At 37.5% G+C, this 27,784-nt stretch overlaps 1 protein-coding gene across 5 annotated transcripts in view; it reads right to left on the reverse strand.

The window, feature by feature from the left end:
• Window positions 1-376: 376 nt before the first annotated feature.
• NOL4 (nucleolar protein 4) overlaps window positions 377-27,784 on the reverse strand; it is a 295,984-nt gene continuing 268,576 nt past the window's right edge. For all 5 annotated transcript variants that reach the window (XM_037032650.1, XM_037032640.1, XM_037032677.1 and 2 more), the window contains one exon: window positions 377-1,353. In XM_037032650.1, the coding sequence (XP_036888545.1) occupies window positions 1,160-1,353 (194 nt within the window). In that variant the 3' untranslated portion in view covers window positions 377-1,159. The remainder of the gene's footprint in view (window positions 1,354-27,784) is intronic.

Raw genomic sequence — 27,784 nt, forward strand, 5'->3', positions numbered from 1 at the left:
CGTGTACCCAACGCTATAAAACCAGACAGGAGGGCAAAGTGTGGGAAATAGGAGGGGCCAGTTCGTTGTACTTTGCAGCTGCAGCCACTGAGAGTTCTTCACACCATTTTTACCTACAACTGTAAATCATACAAATCATACCAGGAGAGGTGATGGTCTTTGGGGAAACTATTTCTGAACTAGGGAAATGAAAATGAAACGACACACGAGTGCAAATTTTCAGATTGTCACTTGCAACCTCTAACATTCAGTCATCTACATCCAGGTGCTGCGAGAGGGATGCCTGTAAGATCGCAGTGGCAGCCTGGGGTGAGCTGTGAGACACCAAGGGGCGATCTTCTCCCCCTGGTGGTGTGTCTTTTTTAATATTAAAACGCTCTGTGATGCAGACCTAGGGCCCAGCTGCAGTGTCGCGTGGGAGGCTTCAGATCAGAATGGGTGCAGAAATGCAGGCTCCTCTTGGAAGCAGTTCCTGATATGACGATTTCAAGAACGTAGGCAAGGATTTTTTTTTTCCAGCATCAAGTGTTATTTTGTAGAAAGAATTTGGAAAGAGGAGAAGGAAGAGGGATGTGGAAAAGGTACGTACAGTAGTTTCTCAAAACAGTTTTCTTTTAGGACCTATGAAAAAGTTACCAAAGTAAAAATGACAATTTTGAATGAAAAACAAGTTTTCTTTTTATAAAAATTACATATATATATATATTTTTTAAAATACAAGATCCTTTTCATTGTAATATACTGTAGCAAGAAGAAATTGTGGCTTTTTGTTTTTTTGCCAGGTACTGCAGCTTTCAGTCCAATAAGTCAGTAGCAAATTCCACTAATATTTCAGTTGGATCTTGAACTATCGTGTATACCACAAGCTTCTTCAGTGTTATCCTTGAATTAGGAATATGCAGCCTTTTATGCCCCAGATAGTCGCGGTGTCACTAAAACAAAAAGCAGCAGGCTGGACACAAAGTATCTCAAGTACTTGAGGTCAGAGTTCCTTTGAAACACCTTAACACATCACTTTATGGATCAAGGACAATGTGGCATAATGGAGTATTTCTCTTAAGACTGGGCAGTAAGACCAGAAGCATTTCTGCTGGGAAATCAAAATGTCATTAGTGGAAACTGCAAATTTAGATTTCAGTGAAGAGGATCGTCGTTTGAGTCAGTTCTGTTGTAAAATAAGATTTTCCAGTTCATCTGCGGAACGCAATAAAAATGCAGCTGATTCTCGATATCCTGCCACAAGCTGTCTCACGGCGTTGATTTCAGTCGGACTCAGCTGGGGTCTGGAGCTTGAACTGCTGGAGGTTCCTGAGCTAGTCGCCAACTGCCTCTTCATGCTGAGATCAGTGGGCCCTAGAAAAAATCATCACAACATTAGACACAGTTTTCGTTCTAGTACTTTGAACATGAGCATAAATTACTGTTGACTTAATTTATGTATTCTTTCATGAGAAGCTGCTGATACCTTTAATCAAATACGTCTCTCAGAAAGACTAAGAGGCAACGCTGGTGCAAAATGAGCAGCTGGGTATTCTCTCAAGACCCCTTTAATTTCTGGCAATCATCTGTCATTGTGGAACGGCAGGAAAGACTTTTCTCTTTAACATGTGCTTTTTCAAATAAAATCCAACTGTAAGTCTACCTATGTTCAGAGTTCCAATTTTAAGCAGCACGATATGGACATGAATCAGGTGCTTTTCCATTTCAGACCAATACTTTTTCTGACAGGCTTACTATTAAAAGTGTGGGCAAATCAGATTGAAGCTTTCTTTAGACGTGCACAATAAGTAAAGGAATAGTACAAACACCACCATGAAAAAACTGGACTCATGGCGGAAGATGGCTTTAGGTATTGTTGGCGTCCCTTTAGTGTGTGTGTATTTGCAGAAACACTCATGTATCAAAGCTTTTTTTCATATATATATATATATATATATTTAAACCAAGTCTCATATCTGATTTTGGCAACATTTTGTAAATTTTTACTTGAAAATAATTCATACTTTCGCATTTCTTCTGTACGTAAGTACCACATGGTCTTTATCCAGACACTGGTCAAAGGACATGTAAGTTGTTTCCATGTCTTGGTCACCGTAAATAATGGTGCAGTGAGCATAGAGTTGCATAGATGTTAATGAATCCAGGTTTTCAAAGTTTGGGGGTAGATACCCAGAAAAGGGATCACTGGCTCATATGGTAGCTCTATTGTTAATTTTTTGAGGGCCCTCCATACTGCCTTCTATAGCGGAGGTGTCAATTTACATTCCCATCAGAAGTGTATGAAGATTACACTTCCTCCACACCCCCTCCAATGCGCATTGTTTCTTATTTACAGTAGGCATTCTAACAGGTGCAAGGTAGTAACACTGGGCTTTTCATTTCCCTTATAGCTAGTGAGGCTGAGCATGTTTTCATACCTCTGTTGGCCATCTGTATGTCCTCTGCCTGATTCTTACTGGATTGATGGTTGTTGAGCTGAGTTCTTCATAGATTTTGGATATTAGCCCCTTATGAGCGGTATTGTTTGCCCTTTCATTTTTTTTTTTTTTTTTTGCATAAAAGCTTTTTAGTTTGTTTGGTTTAGTCCCACTCATTTATTTTTGCTTTTACTTCCCTTGCATTTGGCGTTAAGTTCACAAAAAACCCCGAGACCAAGGCCCATAAGTTTAGTGCCTATGGTTTCTGTTTCATGTACTGAGTATTTAATTGTTTCAGGTCTTATATTAAAACCTTTAGTCCTTTGGAGTTAAGTTTTGTGTATGGTCCCAGAGGCATTCTAGTTACAGTCCCATTTCCCAACCCCATTCACTGAAGAGGCTTTCCTTTCTCCATTGTGTTCTTGGCTCCTTTGCCAAAAGTAGTTTCCCATATACGTTTGGCTTTATTTCTGGGCTCTCAGTTTTATTCCATTGGTCTGTGAATGATGAAATATTGCCATTAGTGACAACATGAATAGATCTAGAGAGTATTGCACTAAGGGAATGAAAAAGGACAAAGAACCATGTGACTTCACTTATATGTGGATATGAAACACAAAGCAGTGAGTGAACAAACAAAACAAGTTCATAGACAACAGCACGGTGGTTACCAGAGGGAAAGGGGGGCGGGTGGGGAATAAAGAGGGTAAAGGAGATGAAATATGTGGTCGTGGAAAGATACTAGCCTCTGGGTGGTGAGCACACAGGGCAATATACACACGTTGTAATATAGAATTTTACACCTGAAATAACATTATATAACATATATAATAGTATTCTATAATATACATTATGTATAATGTTATATGTAATGTTATTAACTAATGTTCTCTCAATACATTAAATTTATAGAATTATTTTAAAATCTTTAATTCAGACATTTGTGTTAAGACATTTTACATTAATTACTGTTGGATTTTTAAGACTTTATTATATACCTAAGTGTAAGTACCTAAGTGTTCATTGTTATAGTTCTTACCTTTCATTAACTGCTACAATTATTAAATTTGTAGTGAGTAATAAATAAAAATCCTTGAATACAACATAACTAAGTACATGCTCAAAACTAACAATTCTCTAACTTGAAAGTATTTTAACAGATTTTTTTCTGAGCACATAAATTTTCAGATAATGGTGTTCATTTCATGAACTAAACAACGGATGTTACTCTATCCTTCCAGTTCTCCGTGAGACCTGGAGATGGGTCAAGACCCACCCCCCTCCACCCTCCCTCCTGAAGGGAGAAGAGTTCCGCCAGCCAAGGAGGCAGACGTCCCATGGGAGGGAAGTAGCTTCACTTGGAATCTAATTAGGGCAGAGACAAGACTAGCACCCAAGAATCCTGACATCTGAGAGAAGCGGGTGTCTCCTTCTGCGGTGGCCTTGCAGAGCTCGGATTATGGAGCAGGAGTTACTTCTACTTGTTCATTTTATAAAAGCATGATGCTGACTTAAGGAGTTGGAGGGAAACAGAGAGGGAAGTCACACTCACCAAGAGAAATTACTGCATAAGTATTCAAGCAAATCATTAACAGCGATTTGTTTATCCGGAAAGTTCTGAGTGAACTTTAAAAGTGTTATGACACAACATGAGCTCCTTAAAATTTTTTTCCTTGACATTCAGGAAGCCCAGTAGCAATTTTCATAACAGAAAACTGAAAGGATTTTCCTCTCAGCTCTGTAGATCTCTAGTATCTGGGTGCCTGTTTCACTAGAAGGTGTAACATTTCTTGATGGTTTGGCTGCCAAGCCAAGTTGCTGATAGGTGCCCTTAACTGGACCTGAGAAAGGGTGGGACTAGGGCTCCAGCTCTTTGGGGTGAGAGAGAGATTGTGATTTTATCCTAGTAACAGTCATTCCTTGGTATTTGTGGCAGACTAGTTCCCAAGATCACTGAGGACAGCAATGTATATGATGTTCAAATCCCTTATATAAGATGGCATCATATTTTCATATAACCTACACATATCCTTCCCCCTCTAGGTTAATTAACACCTGATGAAATGAAAATGTTATGTAAATAGTTGTTCTATTGTATTCAGGAAATGATGACAAGGAAAATAGTCTGCACACGTTCATACAGATGCAACCACTGTAGGCCTAACTTACACAGTACATGTCAGCAACAATGTAACTTTTCTGTCCTCAAATATTTTCCATCTGGGCTGGTGAAATCTGCAGAAATGGAATCTGTACTGCAGTTTGTAGATTAAGCTCCACTTCAAGGGTATAAGCTTTCAAACTAAGACGGGGCTTCCACTTTTTTTTTTTCCAGATAATTAACACAGGCAATTCTATAGACAGCTCAGTAATTTAGAAGCTATTTCATGCCTCTGTTAGGTTATGTTCTGAAGAAAGGTGACTTCATTATCTTGCTTTTGGCTCTGCAGGTTCAGGATTGAATAGATAAATCAAAACTGCAAGGAATTATTTTTGATGATTGTTTATTCGAATCTTCAAAGTTATGAGGTTAGGTAGGGAAGCAAAAAAAACACCATAAAAAATATTCACCAATGGAGACAATATTTAAGGTGCCTCCCAGAATTTCTCCCACTGGGAACTCACATTGTTTGCCTTGGAGCCTCTGAACAGTTGAGTGGGGAACGTAGGGCAGGATGACTGGTCCCATTTTAAAGTAGGGGAAACTGAGTTCCAGACAGGTTCCCTGGCTTGCCCAAAGCCATAGAGAGATCCAGGTCCCTCCTCTGCACCACAGTGGCCCAGCTGAGATTTCAGTCGTTAGGTAGAAGTGAACGAGTGCCCCCCCCCCCCCGCCCCCCGACCAGGAAGAGCAAGCAAACATGTGGTGTGTGGGAACTTAAGGGGTGCGGGCTAGAGCCATGTGGGAATTGGGCTCTTTATCCTAAGTCACAATACTTCTATTTAAAAATGTTCAAGAGACTGTAAAAGGCCCATGGCCCAAAGATGCCCAGGCTTAATATATCATACTGAGGTGGTAACTGTTGGTTCCTTCAAGGCTAGAACCTCCGTTTGATCCTGGTTGATTACATACCCCCAATCAGACTCCCAGCATCTTCTATAAATGGCTATCCATTATGAAGAAAAAAGCAATACCAGGAACGATGACTAAATATCCCTTAGACTATCTACTTCAACATCCTTCTTGCATTATTCCTTGAAACCAAGCCTTCCAGTGATTAGCTTGGGTATCTGAGATCATGAGTCTCATCTAGTATTGGGTAATTGTGGACAGATAAAGTCAGTTTGGAAGTGTTCCTTCCTCTTTTTTTTTTTTGCAAGAGCTTGATAGAATTCACCAGTGAAGCCACCTTGTCCTAGGCTTTTATTGGGAGATTTTTTTATTGATTCAATCTCCTTACTAGTAATCATCCTGTTCAGATTTTCTATTCATAATTCAGTCTTGGTAGGTTTTATGTTTATAGGAATTCGTCCAGTTTCTACTAGGTTGTGTAATTTGTTGGTGTGCAGCTGTTCAGAGTAGCCTGTTACAGTCCTGCATGTTTCAGTGGTACCGCTGGTAATGTGTCCCCTTCTCCGCAAGTCAGCTCTCACAGTTTCATTGATCTTTGATTGTTTCCACTCTGATCTTTAGTTCCTTCCTTCTACTAACTCTGGGTCTTGTTCATTTTCTATTCTTTGAGGTAAAAGTTAACTTGTTTGAGATTTTTCCTGTTTTCTTTAAGGGAGGTATTTATTACTACAAACTTACCTCTTAGAAGTGCATTGCAGATTAACCACTCACAATGGAAGGCTAATCTGGAAGCTTTCAAATGCACAGTGAGAAGAATTTGAAATATGACTATTTACTTGTGCTCTTGCATCAAAGCCCCCAAACACTGCTGAGCCTGTAGCATGTGCTCAGTAAATACATCATCTAGAAATTTGTATGGGAATGGAGATTTAACTTGGACAGTATGGGAAGTGTATTAAACAGCCAGCCATTCCTTGTGATCACACAACGTTGATCATTAGCAAAATGACTCTAGCACAGCAAAAGCGTCACATAAAAGCACTGTTTTGACTTGCAATTTTATTAAATTCATCAAGAAACTGTCATTTCTGTAGCAAAATATCTGAAGCCTTTCATTGTTTGATAATAGCACTTGAGCACAGTTCTTCTTCAGAAAAAAATTTCAGTCTTAGCCCTGACCTGAGAAAACATTGCACTAAAACTTTATCACTAAGCCATCATACTGTTATGTGGTAGTACAAATTAGGAGATTCCGATTCTAATTCTGAGAAAATTTCACAGAAGTTATGATGAAATTAATGAGGACAGATGAAATAGAAGTAGACACTGTCTCAACAACACATACTAGATTTAAAAATGTCCTCCAAAATCAACCTGCTGATAAATAGTTCAAGGAATAGCCAAATGCCTTATGTTTTTGGTAAATTTGTCCAACTAAGCCTATTTCTGTTTCATGCTTCTTAGTCAATTCTACTTCATGCTGTACTGAATTTGTTTTTTTGTTAACTTTAGCTGAAAATATTTTTAAAGTTATTTCATTCATACTTTTAATAGATGCTAACTTTTCTGTCACCTCAAACTCACTGATTCTTCAAATAGACAACAGTAGTGTCAGTAACAGCTCAACTTATGTAAAGACGAGGAAAACCACTTGAAACCAGCTGACTTGCTTTTTTAACTATTGATATTGTCAATAGCTCAGTCTCTTCAACCCTTTAAACACTGCTTTTTTTCATAATGCTAATAGTCAAACAAGTTTATCATCTCTGGACACATTCCCTCAGTCACTGCAATTAATTTAATAAACTCACCATCACCAAGGGAATGACTTGCCCTGCTTGACCAACACAAGAATCACTTGGAAACTTACTTTGATCACAGGCTCATTTGCATTTTATATATTGATCAGATGTTAAATAGATATTATTAATATTTTCATACTTTTCTGCCAAAAGATAAAAAAGGAACTATTACTCTTCAGCACCTAGGCTACATTAGCTAATGTGCACACAGCATCCAACATAGGGCCTGGGTTACAGTGAATACACATCACGGGCCAATGAGTTACATTTATGTTCGCAAGTGATTATAATACAATTTGCCTTTTTAATACTGTTCTGAATGAGAGCATTGCAGTAGCATCACAGATGAGCCAGGGTGCGTTCCATTTCCTTTTTTCCCCTCTCTTAGATATGTTTGTGTAAAATGAAGAGTAACTAGTCCTTCGAGTAGGGTAAAACTCATTTGTGACCTATCTGGGTCTGATTTTTAAATGGATAGATTTTCATAATAATGTAACTTATTTACTTATTAAACATACATTTGGAGTAGCTATTCCTTTTTTCATCTATTGGTCAACTATATACTTATAATACACAGTTTTATATCTCTAAAGTTCCAGGTAAACTAGCATAAAGGTATTAATATTTTAATTCTTGTTTCTTTTATGCTTTCTTTCTCTTGGTTCATCTTGTCAGACATTTTAAAATTCTTTCAAATGGTTTTGATTTTGTTAGAGAACAAAGAAGCAATAAAGAAGACTATTTAATTTCTCCATTTATTTTCTGTTTCTAACTTCTTGAGTTAAATTAGTAGCATATTAACTTTCAATTTGTTCTTATATGTATACCAAAACCACTTTCTCACAAATTAAACGGGTAGTATTTTGTTCTCATTTAATTATAGGTATTTCTGAACACAGTGCTATTACTATATTAAACATTCTTTGGTTGTCGTCAATATGTCTGAAAGAGTGTATTATTAGGTGGTTGGGGGTAGGTTCTAGGTATAACCAGATTTAATTTTTTTTCAAATAGAAATGATTTTCATTTGTACACATTAATTTCTGAGAGAAGTATATTAAAAGTCAATGGCTGTAACTGGATATGTCCATTTCTTATAAATTTTTAATTTGAAGTCATATCATTTGGACATTACAGTTTCTAGATAATCAGGACTTTCTGAAAAATGATTTCCTTCATTATGAGGTAATAAGTCTTTCATGCTTCAAAGCTATTCTTAAGACAGTTTTTGACTTATATGTATAAAAATTTACTTTTGGAAGATTGTTTTGCATGGGTCTGTTTTATTAAATTAGACCTACATTTTACTTCTGCATCTACCTAAGAATCTGTCCTTCATCAAAGGGTGGATCACAACAGAACAAGACGTAGAGTGGTCCCGGGCCTTTTATCAGCACTGTCTTCAGAGATTTGAGTAAGAGATGGTCTCATGCTACAGATCAGTGGGAAAGTCTGTCTCCTCAAGGTCTCTGTCAAACTGAAGCCATTTAAAAACCCATTTAGGTCCACTGAAATTCTAATGATTGTTCTATCAAATTCTTCTTTCCTCCCTCTCTCCTTAATAAATGCTGATTAATTGACACTAAGTTACCGAGGAACAGGGTGTTTATCTACAAAGTATGTAATGAGTTGCTGATCCACGTATTCTATAGACATTTAAGAAAACACAAAAAGCAAGATAGAGATCACTGTTAAGGCATGATGCAAGGAGAAAAGAGAAGTAAATGGGTCACCCCTCTTCTCCCCCCCAAGTTGTATCTTCTGTACAGAAAAAACTAAGGATCAAACACCAACATTGATCACAGGTTGAATTACCTCTCTATCACAATACAGTCCCGTGTTGACTTTAGGCAATTTATTATAGCTTAAAAAAACAAATTAAGTTGATATCTCACACACTTAAAACATTATACCTGATTGTCCTCAGATAATTTTAGCTGAGTCTTTATATACTTCAAAGTGTAAATCTCTTGGACCTTGCCTTTAAAAATTCATCTATTAACATTCTCTGTTCATGAGGTCTTTTATTTCATCTTTTTATTGCTATTGTGTTAATCCACTTATTTTACTTTTCTCATCTAAATGTACCTTATTCCAAGAGAAAAAAGGATGAATATCTCAGCATTTTTGTTCTCATTTCAATTAATTTTTCCACACAGTCAATTTGAAAAGACTGTCATTTCTCACATTGGCCTTCCAATTTTTATTTGTTAATTTCTGGTACTCGGCTCTGTAAAGTGCCTGAGTTTATTCAGTATGTGGTCTTTCCCTTTGAGCTTCAAATTTCAGTATTTTGTAGAGACCTGATGACCTAAAATTGTGAGCCACTGTCCCAGCAACCTTAGGAATTGGTGAGGGGACACAGATGTTGCAGTATAGAGAGAGGGGAGTTAGTTATTACTTAACTTTAGTTGAATCAAATATGTCAAATATACTGCATAAAAACATAATGAATTATTGTATTGCTTACAGATTTACATATTTGTAGTTTTTTTCCCAAGTAACAGGAATCAATTCCTAAAACTAAAAAACAAAAGTATTTATTGTTTTCCAGAGAGCTGAGCTAAAAATATCATTATTGCTTGGACTGTGGGCTTCTGGGTTGTTTTTTTTTTTTTGGCCACTTTTAAAGTCTTACTTTTCCAGTGTTTTTCACAGATTAGTAGGATGTGTAGTAACAGGATCAGCATAAGAAAACCCTCCGTAAAGACTAGATATGTGTTTACCCAATAAGCCCTAATTATTAAATGTCAGTTGCAGAATGTATCTATCTATTGTCTATAAATACTTGAAGACACTTTACAGATGTACATTAAAACTCCCCTGTGTTAAACCTACTAATATATTTGGACTTGGACATGTTCCATCCCCAAATTATGAAATCTCATTTAATAAATATATAAATAGATACAGCATATAGTGATAAGATGATAAAACAAGCATGTGGAAAACCTGGATTCAAGTCTTAATTATAAACTTTCTAGATATGTGAATTGCGAATTTGGGCAGATCATTTACTCTCTGAGAGTCAAGTAAAATGTGACTGACACTACTGCCCTTGTTTACTTGTTAGGTTGTTGGAGCAGGAGAAATCAATTAAATTTTGAATGTTTAATGGCCCAGTGATGTGAGATCTTATTATTCTTAAATGGGATCCTAACCTTAACTTCTCAGCAATAAGAGGGTTCAGGAAGTATTATTCATGTTCAAGTTTAAAGATTTATTTAAGTTGACACAACCCATTGTTACAGTCGAGGTTATCCAGAGAAATAGAACAAATAGTGTGCGTGTAAAATCAATGTACTAAGGAATTACTCCATCAATTACTGAGCTGGGGAAGTCCCAATATCAGCAGTTGATGGACGACATACCCAGGAAAGCTGATGGTGTAGTTGCAGTTGAACTCCTAAGGTCTAAGGACCAGGAGAAGTGATGATACAAGTTCCAGTCTGAAGAACTGTTGATATTTTAGGTGAAGTCCCAAAGCAGGAAAATACCTAAATGCCTATGTTCAAGCTGAACGTACCAGCTCCTTTGCTCTGTGTAGGTCTTCATTTGATTGGATGAAGCCCACCAACACTGGAAAGAGCAATTTCCTTTATTTAGTCACCAGTTCAAATGTTAATCTCAGAAACACTCTCCCAGAATGTCTGTCTAGATGTCTGGATACCTTGTGGCCAGTCCAGTCGGCACACAAAAAGTTAACCATCACAACTCTACATCTTACTCCAGTAAATCACTTTTAGTGTTTTCAGATATCTAAAACGTGTTTATCTATTATAAGATAAATGCCATAGTATTGGGTTGGCTAAAAGGGTTATTCAGTTTTTTCTGTACAGTGGCTCCAGTAGCACTTACTTGACTTTAACTTCATTTGAAACAATTTTGTTAGGTTATATTATGACAGCTGTCATTTCAGCATGCATTTTTTTTTAAAAACTTACCAAAATAGAATTTGGGGGGGTATTCATTTGAATATTAAAGATAGAAAAAGATACACATTTTTGGCATTATGTTTGTTATTTCGAGAAAGGTAAAAACGCAACTGAAACACAAAAAATGATTTGCGCAATGTATGGAGAAGGTGCTGTGACTGATAGAATGTGTCAAAAGTGGTTTGTGAAGTTTCTTGGTACTATTGACATTTTGACCAAATTAATTCTTTGCTGTGGGGCTGTCTTATGCATTGGAAGATGTCTAGCAGTGCCCCTACCCACTAGAAGCCAATAGCGGGAGATAGCTGACATACTCAAAATATCCAAATCAATAAAGTCTTTGATGAAAATGAGTCTCTTGTTTTATGGAAAAATCCATACAGACTTTTTGGCCAACCCAGTACAAAAAGTTTCATAAAAGCTGCTTTCTGCTCAATATGCTTAAAGGTGAATAGGAATGATTTGAAATTCCCAGATATTGAACACACAGCCAGAGTATTCACACCTGAGTGATTAAAAATGTAGGCTCACAACCCTAGCAGAAATGCACGAGGCAAGGCATGCAAAGTAATAACTCCTCTGAAATTGGGATTATTATAACTTTTCTAAGTGACTCATGTAACATTTTAAGGTATGTTTCTGTGTGCTGGACTTTGTAAAAATGTTAGCATTTGTATTTCAAAATACAAGTACAAAATTAAAAATCTTAAAAGAAATTGGGATTACTATCAAGTTGATAGTTCATATAGCAGTATGATAAAGATGCAATGGCCATTCAGCTTGCTCACTATTAAGGTAGATGATATTTAGAAAAACTCCTTGTAGTAAGATAGAATATTTTGTTTCATTGTTATAAAGAACAAAATTGGAGACTTTTTCATTTTTAGCTACTTTCCAATATTATCAGTAATCTAAAAAATATAGGTGTCTAATTTCTACTCAAGTATTTTAAATTTCAGAGTTCACTATAAGTATGTAATAATTATGGAAGAATTATAGGATATTATATGGGATCCTATAAATGAGCTTATGCTTATAAGATATATTTACATAATTAGATATGCCAGCATCATGACAAAGGGATAAGACCCTTTTGTATCTCATTTTAAATGTACACCTCATTGTCATCTAGAATCCCACAAAGCTTCCTCTGCCCAACAAACTGATACACCTGTGGACATATTGGGACAATGGGACAGTGATTCCCCAGCCAACATGGTAGCCATGGAGGATAAGGGCAAAGCAGCTCTGGGGCCTGAGCATCTGGCTTCATCCCCCCTACCTGGGACCCAGCAACTGGCTTACCTGACCATGGCAACTATATAGAAGGGGAAAAGGAGAATGGTGATTGGTTGCCAGGCTATGTCAGTTGTTCAGGAAGCAGCTTGAGACACCCATTGTTCTCCTGCAGTATCCCATGTACTGAGCTGGGACCTCCATAACTGAGGGGTGGGGAGAGGCAGATAAGACTATCAAAGGACATTAAAGGGACACAGTTGCTGCTGACTGTGCTCAGGACCTCAGCCAGAAGTCTTCCCATGAGTGGCTGGGAGTACTTCACCTGAGGATCTCTCCACTTGGTCCACAGGCACCCCCAATGTACCAAGTGCTAACTGCACACCTCTCCCCACTCAGCAGCCAGCTCCCCCTGCATGCTCTTGAGTGTAAGGTCAAGAGCAAGTCCAGGAAATGGAGAGCTATCATGAGAATAGATAAAGATCTATGGGCAAAGAAAAAACTACAAACTTGGACTGCAGTGCTACTCTCTATAAAACCTAGAATGCAGAGAAAAGCCCAAATACAACAGGAACAATAAAAGTGTATCCCACCTGAAGGAAACTAGTAAGGATTTAATGAGGTGTCTGAAATTTGAAAAGTGTGCACAGGGAACACAAAACTAAAAGAAATATATGTAAAACATGTCATCACTAAAAGGTAATAATAATTCTCTAATAATCAACCCTGAGGCATGACATTTTGTGACCTACCTGATGAAGAAATTCAATTAAGTCCAAGAAAATCTAAAAAGAGAACTTTATAAATTGAGGAGCTGAAAAATTTAGTGAATGAAATGAATATTGTAATAGAGAATGTCTGTAGTTGAGTAGAACACATGGATAAGTCAGGATAGAAATTTTGCTATTACCCATTGAAAGCAGAAACAAGAATGGAGAGTAAATAAAGTTTACACGATCTTATGATATTTCATCAAAGAATAGTCCAGAAGGGGAAGAGCAAGATTTGTTTAGGGAAATAATACCTGAGGACTGAGAAATACCCAAATCTGGGAAAAGTTGGGTACCCAAGTTCATAAAGATATATCTTACTCTATTGTCTAAGACACATTACAGTGAAACTGGCAAAAATCAGAGTCCTAAAAGCAGACAGGGAAGATTGTAACATGTGGAGGAAATGCCCGGAAGGCTGGCTGCAGATTTCTCAGTGGAAACCCATATTGAAAGAAAGAAAAGGCCAGGCAAGAAAACTCTGTATGGCAAAGTTATCCTTTGGATATGAAAGAAAAACTTCCCCAGATGAACAAAAGCTGAGGGAGTTAATCACCATTACACCTGATCTGACATAAAAAGTGCTGAAAACAGGTTGCACAGTGACATGAAAACATAAAAAATTAGACAACATGCTGGTAAACGTAAATATACAGTCAGACTTAGAGAACTCTAAATCTGTAATAGGATGGTAATGATCACTTCTAATTACAGCACACTAATATTTTCTTTGAACACTCAACAAAATGAAATTGTAAACCTATTTTACACCATTCACAAATTACCTTGAAATAAATACCATAAAACTCCTAGAAGAAAACAGGGAAGCACCTTGACTTTGGCCATGGCAATAATTTTTTGAATACAACATAAGGCACAAGCAAAAATCAACACTTAGGACTACATCAAACTAAAAATTTCTGCAAAGCAAGAGAAAATTAAAAAATGAAACAGCAAGCTTTGGAATGAAAAACCAATTTGTAAGCCACATCCAATAAGAGGTTAATGTCCAAAATATGTAAAGAATTCAAACAACTCAATAACAAAAACTAAACAATGTGATTCCAAAATGGGCAGAGAAACTAAATAGACATTTCTTTACCCAAGGAGGATGCCTAATGGTGAACAGGTGTATAACAAGATACTCAATATCACTTAGCATTAAGTAAAACCACCACAGTGAGATATCAACACATAGCATATTATTGAGAAGAAAAGAGATGTGTTGGCAAAGATGTGGAGATAAGGGAACCCTTGTACAATGTTGGTAGGAATTTAAGTTAGTGCAACCACTCTGGAGTACAGTATGGCAGTTTCACTTAAAAATAGAACTACCATATGATCCAGCAATTCTATTTCTGGGTATATATACAAAGGAAATGAAAATAATATTGGGGCGAGAGAGCAGTATTTCCATGCTGTAGGATTTTTTCCAATACCCAAAATATGGAAACAATTGGCACGTCCATTGCTGGATGAATGGAAAAAGAGGTTTCAGTATATATGTAAAATGAAACACTATCCAGCAATAAGAAGTCCTGCCATTTACAACAAAATGCATGGACCCTGAGGGCATTTTGCTAAGTGAGACGTTCACTTATATGTGGAATCTAAGAATGTCAAACTTATAGAAACATATTATAGAACGATTGGGAGCTGGGGGTGGTAGAATTGAGGATAGGTTGTGTTAGTGTACAAACTTGTTAACAGCAGATAAATAAGTCAGAGAGCTAACACACTGGATCTTGTTTCCACCACAAAAAAGAAATGGTAATTATGTGACATGATAGAGGTATAAGCTAACACTACAGTGGTAATATTGCAATATATAAATATGTCAAATCAATACATTGTATACCTTAAAGAATATTGTATGTCAATTATATCACAATAAAACAGATTTATAAAAATAATGTCCATATTCAATTTCAAATGATCAAAAACTATATAGGAAAGAATAACTCATGTAAAATACAAAGTATTTATGCTAAAAGATTCTTTGATAATTCTGTCAAAAATCTTGGGGGTAAAAATATAGATTCATATCATAGAAATTAATAAGGAAACATTAGCCTTAAATGATAAGTTAGTCCAGATGGATTTGACATATATATGTAAAGTCAATATCCAGAAATCAAAGGCATTTTTATATACTAACAATGACTCAGCAGAAGCAGAAATCAAGAAAAAAAACTCATTCGATACAGCAAAAAGAAAAATAAAATATCTGGGAATAAATCTAACCAAGGAGGTAAAAGACCTGTATGCAGAAAACTACACAACACTGAAGAAAGAAATCAAGGAAGACACAAACAAATGGAAACATATACCGTGTTCATGGGTTGGAAGAATTAACATCATCAAAATGTCCATACTACCCAAAGCAATTTACAGATTCAATGCAATACCTATTAAAGTACCAATGGCATATTTCACAGACATAGAACAAACACTTCAAAAATTTATATGGAACCATAAGAGACCCGGAATAGCAGCAGTAATTTTGAGAAAGAAGAACAAAGTAGGAGGGATTACAATACCTGATATCAAACTGTATTACAAGGCCACTGTAATCAAAACAGCCTGGTACTGGCACAAAAACAGGCACATAGACCAATGGAACAGAACAGAGAGCCCAGATATAAACCCAACTCTCTACAGTCAATTAATATTTGACAAAGGGGGCAGTAACATAAAATGGAGTAAAGATAGCCTCTTCAACAAATGGTGTTGGGAGAACTGGACAGCTACATGCAAAAAAATGAAACTCGAGCACCAACTTACACCATACACCAAAATAAATTCAAGGTGGATAAAAGACTTAAATATAAGCCATGACACCATTAAAGTCCTAGAGGAGGACATTGACAGGAAAATCTCAGATATTTCACACACCAACATTTTTACTGATATGTCCCCTAGAGCAAGGGACATGAAGGAAAGAATAAACAAATGGGATCGCATCAAAATAAAAAGCTTCTGCATGGCTAAGGAAAACAGCATTAAAATAAAAAGACAACCAACTGTATGGGAAAACATATTTGCCAATGATACCTCAGACAAAGGTTTAATCTCTAAAATATACAAAGAACTTACACAACTCCACTCTAAGAAGACAAGCAACCCAATTAAAAAATGAGCAAAGGACTTGAATAGACACTTCTCCAAGGAGGACATACAGAAGATCCAGAGACACATGAAAAGATGCTCAATATTGCTAGCTATCAGAGAGATGCAAATCAAAACCACAATCAGATACCACTTTACACCAGTCAGAATGGCTATCATAAAGCAACAAACAACAAATGTTGGAGAGGTTGTGGGGAAAAGGGAACCCTAGTTCACTGTTGGTGGGATTGCAGACTGGTACAACCATTATGGAAAACAGTATGGAATTTTCTAAGAAAACTAAAAATGGATCTTCCTTTTGACCCAGCAATTCCACCGTTAGGATACCCTAACAACCCTGAAACACCAATCCAAAAGAACCTATGTACCCCAATGTTTATAGCAGCACAATTTATAATAGCCAAGAGTTGGAAGCAACCTAGATGCCCATCAGTAAATGAATGGATCCAAAAACTATTGTATATTTACACAATGGAATTCTATGCTGCAGAAAGAAAGAAGGAGCTCCTACCCTTTGCAACAGCATAGATGGAACTGGAAAGCATTATGCTGAGTGAAATAAGCCAGGTGGTGAAAGACAAATACCATATGATCTCACTTTTAACAGGAACCTAACCAACAAAATCAACAAGCAAGCAAAATATGACCAATGACACTCAAATATGGAACAGGCTGACAAGGACCAGAGGGGAGGGAATTTCAGGGGCAAAGGGGAAGGATTCACAGGAACAAGTATAAAAGACACATGGACAACAACTAAGGGGGGTGGAAATGGGAGGGAGAGAGCACTGAAGGGGGGGCTAGGAAGGGAGTAAAAGACAGAAAACTGTACTTGAACAAAATTTTAAAAAACCATTTGTTCCAAAATCAACAGAATACACATTCTTCTCTAGTGTACATGGTACATTCTCTAGGATAGATCATGTTAGTCCACAAAACAAGCCTAAGAAATTTAATACTTAAATCATATTAAGCATTATTTCTGACCACAGTGGTTATGACTAGAAATAAATTTCAAGAAGACCCAGAAGCTCACAAACATGTAAAGTTTAAATAACATGATACTAAATAACCACTGGAGCAAAAATGAAATAAAGAGAAATCAAAAAATACCTTGAGCCAAATAAAAATGGCAGTACAACATACAAAAACTTACAGGATGCAGCGGAATCAGTTTTAAGAGGTAATATAGCAATAAATGCCTACCTCAAGAAACTAGAAAAAGAGGAACAAATAAATTTCTAAGTTAGTAGAAGGGCTATAACAAAGATCAGAGTGGAAATTAATGTAATAGACACTAAAAAGATAGAAAAGATGAATGAAACTGAGTTTTTAAAGATTTTACTTATTTCTTTTTAGAGAGATGGGAAGGGAGAGAGAAAGAGAGAAAAGCATCAATGTGTAGTTGCCTCTCATGTGGCCCCCACTGGGGACCTGGCCCACAACCCAGGCATGTGCCCTGACCAGGAATTGAACTGGCAACCCTTTGATTCGCAGCCCACGCTCAATCCACTGAGCTATACCAACCAGGGCAAAACTGAGTAGTTTTTTTTTTTTTTAAGCTAAACAATACTGACAAAAATGTGGCTAGAATCACCAAGAAAAAAGAGGGAGGACTCAAAAATGAAAACAGAGTCATTACAACTGGCACCACATAAATACCAAGGATCATAAGAAACTACTACAAACAACTATGCACCGACACCCTGGACAGCCAAGAAATGGGTACATACTAGAAACACAACAGAATTATGAAGAGAAAAACTGGACAAACCAGTTACAATTAAGACAATTCAATCACTAATTCAAAACCTCCCCAAAATAAAAAGTTTAGGACTAGACAATTTCAACGGTGTGTTCTACCAAATATTTTAAAAAGAATTAATACCAAGTCCTCATAAAACTTTTCCAAAAAATAGAAGAGTTCGGGATACTTCTAAATTCATTTTTCAAACCTAGCATTTCATCATAAAAAAACAAGGATACCACATGAAAATATTATAGTCCAATATCCCTGAACATAGATGCAAAGATCCTCAACAAATTATTAGCAAACCAAATCAACTATAGATGGAAAGTATCATAAACCATGATCAAGTGGAATATAGTGCAGGGATTGATTCAAGGAGGGTTCAATACCCACAAATCAATATATGTGATATATTATGGTAGCAAAAGGAATGAAAACATAGAATCATGTCTATTAATGCAGAAAAAGTTGTTTACAAAATTTACCATCCATTTATTTAAAAAAACCTCTAAACAAAGTAAGTATATATGCAACATACCTCAACATATTAAAAGTCATACATATTATGAGAACCACAGCTTCCATAAATAAAAGGCCACCATACCCAATGGTGAACAAAGCTGAAAACTTTCCTCTAAGTTCAGGAACAAGACAAGGATGCCCTCTCTCACACCACTTTATTCAACATCATATTCAACGTCCTAGCCTGAGTAATTTGGGGGGGGGGGGGATAAGAGTAATCCAAATCAAAAAGCAAGCAGTAAAACTTTCTCTATTTGTGAAAGACAATGTTATATTATATAGAAAATTCTATAGACTCCTTCAAAAAAAGGTTAGAGATAATAAATTCTATAAAGTTGCAGAATACAAAATTAACGTAAGAAAATGTGTTCCATGTTTGTATATTGATAACAATTTCTCAAAAACAGAAATTAAGAAAATCCTATTTAAAACTGTATCAGCCCTGGCTGGTGTGGCTCACTGGATTGGTGCCAGCCTGTGAACTGAAAGGTCACTAGTTCTATTCCATCAGTTTACACACCTGGGTTGTGGGGCACGTCTTTGGTTGGGGGCTGGTGAGAAGCAATTGATGTTTGCCTCCCCTTCCTGTTCTCTGAAAACAAAATCTTTTAAAAAACAATAAATACCTAGAAATAAATTTAACCAGAGATAAGACTTGACTACTGAAAACTCTAAGATGCTGATGAAAGAAATTCAAGAACACAAATAAATGGAAAGATACTCTGTGCTCGTGGATTAGAATATTGTTAAAATATCCATAATATCTAAAGCAATCTACAGATGCAATGCAATCCCTGTCAAAATTCCAATGACATTTTTCATCAAAATCAAACAAGCAATTCTAAAATTTATGTTGGTACCACACACACATTCCAAACCACCAAAACAATCTAGAGAAAGAACAAAGCCAGAGGCAGCATGCCTTCTGATTTCAAACTATATTAACGAACTACAGTAATTGAAGCAGTATGGTATTAGCATGAAAGATAGCCCATAAATAAACCCATGCATACTATGGTCAATTAATTTATAACAAAGGGGCCAAGAATATACAATGAGAAAAGTCTCTTTAATAAACGATGGTGGGAAAAGTGGACAGCCACATGCAAAAGAATGAAACTGGGTCACTATCTTACACCACACACAAAAATTAACTGAAGATGAAGACTCAAATAAAACCTGAAACCATAAAACCCCTGTAAGATAATACAGGCAGAAAGCTACTTGACATTGGTCTTGGTGATGACTTTTTGGATTTGACAAAAAAAAAAAATAACAAAAGAAAAAATAAACAAGTGGGACTACACACAGCTAAAAAGCTACTTCATAGCAAAGAAAGCCATCAACAAAATAAAAGGCAACCTTCTGAATGGGAGAAAATATTTGCAAGTCACATATATAAGGGATTAATATCCAAAATATGTATTGAACTCATACAACTCACTAGCAGGAAAGGAAGCAATACTGGGCAGAGAATCAGAAGACACATCTTTTTGAACAAGGCATACATTATGTCCAATAAGTACATGAAAAGGTGCTCGACCATCACTAATTCTCAGGAAAATGCAAATCAAAACCACAATGACATTATTTCCTCACTCTTGTTAGGCTAGTATTGAAAAAGACAAGAAATAACAATATTGACCAGGATGTGAATAAAGTAAAGGGAACTCTTGTAGAAAGCTGGTGGAAATATAAATTTGCGCAGCCACTATGGAAAAACAGTATGAAGTTTTTTTCAAAAAGTTAACAACAAAAGTAACATATAATCTAGCAGTTCCACTTCTGGGTATTTATTCAAAGAAAGTGAAAGCAATGACTTAAAAATATATATGCAGCCCATGTTCATTACAGCTCTGTTTATAGCAGCCACATTATGAAAACAATCTTAGCGTCCATTGATGGATAAATGGATAAAGAAAATGTGGTGCTCACACACACACACACACACACACACACTGAATGGAGTATCAGCTGTAAAAAGGAGTCTTGCTCTTTGCAACAACATGAATGGATCTTCAGAGCATTATGCTAAGTGAAAAAAGTCAGACAGGAAAGACAAATACCATATGATCTCACATAACATGTTACACCTAAAACAAAATAAAACAATAAAACAAGTTGATGGTTGCCAGAGGCAGGTTGTAGAGGTGGGCAAAATATGTGAATGGGGTTACAAGATCCGAACTTTCAATTATAAAATAAGTAAGTTGTGGTGAGGTCATATACAGTACAGTGACTATGATTAATAATGCTGTGTTGCTTATTTGACAATTGCTAAGAAAGTAGATCTTAAAATTTCTCCTCACAGGAAAAAAATTATAACTATGAATGGTGGCGTATGTTAACTACACTTGTGATCATTTTGCAGTGTATTCAAATGCTGAATCATTTTATTGTATAACTGAAACTAATATAATATAGCAATTATACCTCAATTTAAGTAACAGAATTTTAGGAAACGGTATTTGGAGATAGAATGCAGGTGCTTGCCCCCCCATAATGATTTCTTCCCAAATATTTGCTTTGTCAAAAATCAACAGATTTAAGAGTTAAGCAGAATCATCTCTATGAAACTACACACAATATTTTCCTGGATGTGAGGGCAGACAGGGTTGATGGATTTCCATAGAGGTTAACGCCTTCCTCCCAATTCTTGCTTGTGTTTTTAAGTTGCACAGAATGGAAACTAATACTTTCCATAAGACAAGAATCATCGGAGCAGACCAGAGTTGGACAGAGTACTGGGAAAAGAATGGCCTGTGGAAGATGAGAATGTGAAAGAGTGGGGTATGTTATAAACACACAAAACCATATGTCTGCCTTCAATGATCAACCAAAAATAAACACAGTAATGACCTTCACAACCGGGGATCAACGGCATTCATGAATATCTATTCAGGAACAAAGAGTTAAGAAAACATGATTATCCCTACAATATTGCCCCGAGGAACAATAAGAGAGTAATTTATCCTGCCAAAATGGGAACGAGAAAAAAATTCCTAAACTTAGAATAATGTACCAGCTATATTTAGAATCACTCAGAGTACTCAAGAGGATTAGACTCCCTAATGGGTTTAAATCACCAGAAATAATCTGTTTCTCCCTAAGGCTATTGAAATATTGTCCAGAATGTTACTCACTGCACATTTAATTTTGTAATTATCTGTTAATTGTGAATTTAAGTGGATGGACCAAATAGCCCTGCAGGACGTGTGTGCACCATGTAGATGCACACGCAAGGGAATGTATTTTGACTAGTACCGGCAACTGAACATGGACGGAAGGAGGGAATATCAGAAAAAGCATTTGCATTTCAGCCAACGGTTATTGGGTTGGCCAAAAATCTGGTTTTTTTTCCATAAAATAAAAGACATTTTTTTCACCAATAACTATTGATTTGGATATTTTGAGTATGTTGACTATCTCCCACGTGGTAAAACGTTGACTGTTCTCAGTGTCTCATTTTGATTACTATAAACTTCAGCTGGTCTACCCAACCACGGAGCATCAACCAGTGAGAAATCTTTAGTACGAAACTTTGCAAACCAATTTTAACATGTTCGATCAGTCACAGCACCTTCTCCAGACACTGCATAAATCTTTTTTTTTGCATTTCAATTGTTTTTACTTTTCTTGAATTAATGAAACAATGCCAAAATGTTGTATTTTCTTCTACCTTCAATATTAAAATGGCTACACAAAAATTCACCAATTTTAATGTATTTTTTTTAAAGATTTTTATTTATTTATTTATCTTTAGAGGGGAAGGAGAGAGGGAGAGAAACATCAATGTATGGTTGCCTTTTTTGTGCGTCCCCTGCTGGGAGTTGGCCTGCAGGGAACTGGACTACAACCCAGGCATGTGCCCTGACTGGGAATCAAACCGCGATCCTCTGGTTTGCAGGCTCAAGCCTAATCCACTGAGCTACACCAGCCAGGGCTTAATGTATTTTTAATGCACACTGATATGACAGCTGTCACAATACAATCTACTAATATTGTTCCAAAGGAAGTTAAAGACAACTAAGCACTACTAGAGCCATCTTATGAAAAAAAAAAAAACATTTTGGCCAACCCAATAAATGTCACTTACAATGAGTCTGTGCCTTGAAATCACAAAAGGATATGTTAGCATTGTTACTGCAGTCATACTTGGCACTTGAAAATTTTAACCGTAAAGAGAAAGAAAGCAGCTCTTGCTTTCCTACCCTTTGGAGAGATTCAGGCAGACAGATTCCCAGATCTCTCAGTGACACTAGAGGAGCAGGCTGGTGCACATCTCATTAAGGTGCATCAGTACCCAAACCCAGAAGAGGAATACAGAAAATAGCCAGTTCGATTTCCATATAGAGAGTGATAATTCTGGCTTCCTAGGAAGGTAGAACATTCCGATTTCCCCAAGAGAACACCTTCCCGAGTAGCAGAGGGCTGGTGGGGCCAATACGATTTAACTGACTTGGAATCAGACAGATTCCCAGGGGACATGTGAGGTTCAAAGGATGTTATGTAAGGAAGACAGTAAGCCAACCACAATGAACTCGTGCCATCTGGAAAGCCGCTATATGGTATTCACCAGCAGGCTCGAGAGGAAGGCACCCAGAATACTGAGTCTTCTTTTCATTCTTTGCCTTCAGTGAGTGGGCAGAACACAAAATTCTCAAGAGAACCTTAGAGTACATAAAGATACATTTTATTGTAGACAGGCTTTTAGGAAGCTGCTGCCAGAAAACGCTGATCAATACTGAGCTGCAAAACCAATTACATGTGCTAGGCAGTTTGGGGAAAACACAGGGCCACTCACCTGTCCTTTCAGAACCCTTCCCCCTGAGATTCCTTGATCCACAGAAGCTGGTGACAGATTTGAGGGCTCAGCCACATACACTGAAATATGCTTCCTTTTCTCTCTCAGATAATTCACATCATTTTCCTTTCATTTTTCCAGCAAACGATTAACATAAATTCTAATCATGAAAACTGTGGGTTTGCTTCCTCTACACATGAAACAATTTTAAATTCTGTCACAATGATATTCTTTTAGAAATGTTTGTTTTGTGAAAGAATTTCCATCTAAAATGGAACTGGAGGGGAGAAAATGGAGTCTCACACATGTGCCCTCAGGAAAACAAAACATGAGGACTGAGGGACTGACTCCCCATCAGTGCCTGATTTACAGAAAACTAACAATATTGAAATTTTCTTAAATGACAGGGGTTGCCTCATATCAGACTTAGAAAGTTTTGCCTATGGTTTCCAGATGGATGAACAAGAAATGGCCCATGTCAGGTTGGTCTTGCAAAATTGAACTAAATTGAACTTTGTATGACTGGACTGTTTTTGTCTCCTCTGGAGACTTTGAAAGTTTGTCTCTATTTGTTTTTCTTTTAACAGATTCTAATTGAACTTTCCTCCTTTACATTCCCTCCTCACAAACACAGCAAACCTCGAACCCTCTGCAGACTTGCCTATAGCTTGCTACAGTCTGCATGTCCTCAATGGCAATTCCTCTGCTCTTCTAGAATAAACTCATTTTTTTTTTAGCTTGCTTCAGTTTACCTTATTTAGGTGGACAGTTTTTGGTTTTCCGGTAATCCCAGCCTACATCAAAGAGGTTTCAAATACCTGTGTTACAATTTAGTAGCAATTCTTAGAGCCCTAAAACAACTAAAAGTTATTGAAACACTGAGCAACTTGAAATAAAAGCATTACTATTTATGAATCACCATATAACTCTCCATAAGGTTATACATTGACGTCATTTATTTCGTTTAGGAGTGAATGACACATACCTAATTAGATGCAATGAGCCTGATGGAAGTAAATGTAAAAAGATTTTCTGCGATAGAAAACCACCCGAAGTTCCGCCAAGATGGAGGCATAGGTGGAAACACTGTGCCTTCTCCCACAACCAAGTTTGAAGACAACAAAGGTTTGGAGAACAAAGACACAGCCAAAGAACAGAAAATTGAATTATATGGAAGTCCGACAACAACGAACCCTTCAACCAGGAGGGTAAGAGGGACGGAGCCAGCAGCGGAGCAGGGTCGGGCAGGAAAGATCCCCAGACCTAGGTGCGGAAGTGACCCAGACACAGTCAGGGTGTAGGGCAGACTGACTGAGGTCCCACATCCATGCACAGTGAGACGGACCCAGCAGGCCTCAGCAGCGAACCCAGTGGTAGAGGGCTGATGGCAGTGGCACACTCACGTGCAGTGGGATGAAATGCGCGGGCCCCAGTGACAGTGGCAGCTGCGGCGGCGGCGAGAGGTGGCAGATGGGACCACCAGTGCTCCTCCTTGGCCCCGCCCCCACATACAGCGTCACAACCCAGCGACTGGGTTGCCCTGCTCTGGTGAACACCTAGGGCTCCGATCCTGCTACGTAACAGGCACGAACAGTCCAAAAGATGGCTCAAGAAGAACTCAAAGCCCCAGAGCCCATAACTCTAAGTGACCAAGAGATTGCCAGCCACTCAGATGCACAGTTCAAGACACTGTTTATCAGGATGCTCACAGAACTGGTTGATTATAGTCACAAATTAGAGGAACATATGAAGGCTAAACTAATTGAAATGAAGAGAGATGCACAGGAAACCAATAGAGATGGAAAGGAAACTGGGACTCAAATCAATGGAATGGACCAGAAGGAAGAATGAAACATCCAACCAGAAAAGAATGAAGAAATGAGAATTCAAAAAAATGAGGAGAGGCTTAGGAACCTCCAGGACATCTTTAAACGTTCCAATATCCGGATTATAGGGGTACCAGAAGGGGGAAAGAAACAGCCACCAGTGGAAAACTTATTTGAACAAATAATAAAGGAGAACTTCCCCAGTCTGGCAAAGGAAATAGACTTCCAGGAAATCCAGGAAGCTCAGAGAGTCCCAAAGAAGTTGGACCCAAGAAGGAACACACCAAGGCACATCATAATTACATTAGCCAAGATGAAAATGAAGGAGAGAATCCTGGAAGCAGCAAGAGATAAGGGGACAGTCACCTACAAAGGAGTGCCCATCAGACTGTCAGTGGATTTCTCAAAAGAGACCTTATGGGCAAGAAGGGGCTGGAAAGAAGTATTCCAAGTCATGAAATCCAAAGACCTACAGCCAAGATTGCTTTATCCAGCAAAACTTTCATTTAGAATGGAAGGACAGATAAAGTGCTTCTCGGATAAGGTCAAGTTCAAGGAGTTCATCATCACCAAGCCCTTATTATATGAAATGCTAAAGGGACTTATCTAAGAAAAAGAAGATGAAAAATATGAACAGTGAAAGGACAGCAGACTCACAGTTATTAACAACCACACCTAAAACAAAAGCAAACTCAGAGGACAGCTAGATCAGGAGTGGAACCATAGAAATGAAGAACACGTGGAGGGTTAGCAACAGGGGAGTGGGAGCAGGTATAGAAAATAGCATAGATAGTGGGTAGAAAATAGATGGGGGGAGGGCAAGAATAGTAGGGGAAATATAGAATCTAAAGAACTTGAGACATGTGGTTATAAACTAAGAGGGGGCGAATGGTGGGGGAGGGAGTGTGAGGGTGGAGGGGAATTAAGGGGGGAATAGAACAACTGTAATAGTATAATCAATAAAATATATATTGAAAATAAAAAATCAAAAAAAAAAACCACCCAAAAGCCTGTATGTAAGGTGAGATGAGTCCAGAACTAGTGTTCTGCAGTACAAGGCCACTCACCACCTTGACAACTCAGCATCTGAAATGTGTCTCAGTATGATGGAGGAACTAAATTTTATTTCATTTAAATTAATTTTAAAAGCCACATGTGGCTAGTGGTTATTGTACTGGATAGCACAGATGTCAATAAACTTATATTTGATAGGAAAGGATAACAAAATAAGGATACAAATGAGCAGAGTTTAAAGTAGGACAATATCCTGGTTAAGTCATCGAAGGAACACACATGGGAGGAATGGGCTAAGAATAAATGGTAACAACTTGGAAACAATGGAAAAATCTCTAGATATAAATGACATCTTACTATGCACTGTGTGTAGAATGTGCTTTGACAACTCACTCAGGTTAATTGAAACTTTACTGAGATAGACTAACTACATAACCCCAATTACATTGACTGCAATTAGATTACACAGTTACCTTTCTTCAGATAATGTTATCTTGTCTTCCCACTGTTTGAAAGACATAAAAGTAACTGGTGGGGACTGCTTAATTTTGGTGAATCAATTCTGGGCCCTACTCTACAAAATCATCTACACTGTTTAACATAATAGACTTTATGCATTTTTTACACAACAGAAATGGCAACCTGGCCCCCTGGAGCACAATGACAGTGGTTCCCTCCCCCACACACATCTGCACTAATTCTCTGCACGTGGTTAGTGAGCAGCGAGAACAAGTCCTCAAGAGGAAAAAGCGCACCTTCCCGGATCCCTGGGTTAACGATGGTCAATACGTCTTTTCTGAACCAGGGGACTAGAGATGAATACACTTTAAACCAATTTCTGTATTTCAAAATATCTGTCTGAAATGTTTGATATGAAACACTTTTCTTTTTCCAATGTTTTGTTCTTTGGGGGTACTAAGACTAAAAGAGAACACACACTTGAAAAAGACATCCCCCACTTCAGCTATTATGCTCCACCGAGTTTAGCTGAGTTGTCCAAAGTGCTACAGTATTTTAACAGAACAGTTTCTGTCACCAAATTTTTCATTTATCCATTCAGTATTCACCGAACACTAATATAAGCGAGTTACCTAAAGATACTGGTGGTGTGAGAGTCAAAAAAGTGACTTTGCCTGCCCTCAAGGTGTACACAATCTAAGAGAGAAAAGAGCACATAACAGAAGCTCAACAAAAGATGTGGCTAGGGTATTGTGGTAGGACATTTAATGGGTGCGGCAACCAGAAAATCATCACAGAGAACATAATAGCTGATGAGCTTGGTGCATGGGGAGGGCATGCCTGCATGAGATAACACCAGAAACAGGCAATGGTATGCATGAGGATGAATAATTCACTTTTACACAATGAAATATTCGATATCTTGGCAAGTCTAGGCCAAGCTCTCTGGTAGGCAACTGGTTACATAATTTGAAGCTCAGAGCAAAGCATGGGATGATGCACAGTTTTTGGCATATTCTGCAACTGAAATCACAAGAGCGAGTAGGCTCTTCTTTGAGCAGCATACAGAACAGGAGGGTTGAAAGGCTAAGGGCAGGATGCTAGGAG

The sequence above is a fragment of the Sturnira hondurensis genome, unplaced genomic scaffold, assembly GCF_014824575.4.
Source record: "Sturnira hondurensis isolate 20B ecotype Veracruz unplaced genomic scaffold, ASM1482457v3 Scaffold0001872, whole genome shotgun sequence".
Lineage (NCBI taxonomy): Eukaryota > Metazoa > Chordata > Mammalia > Chiroptera > Phyllostomidae > Sturnira > Sturnira hondurensis.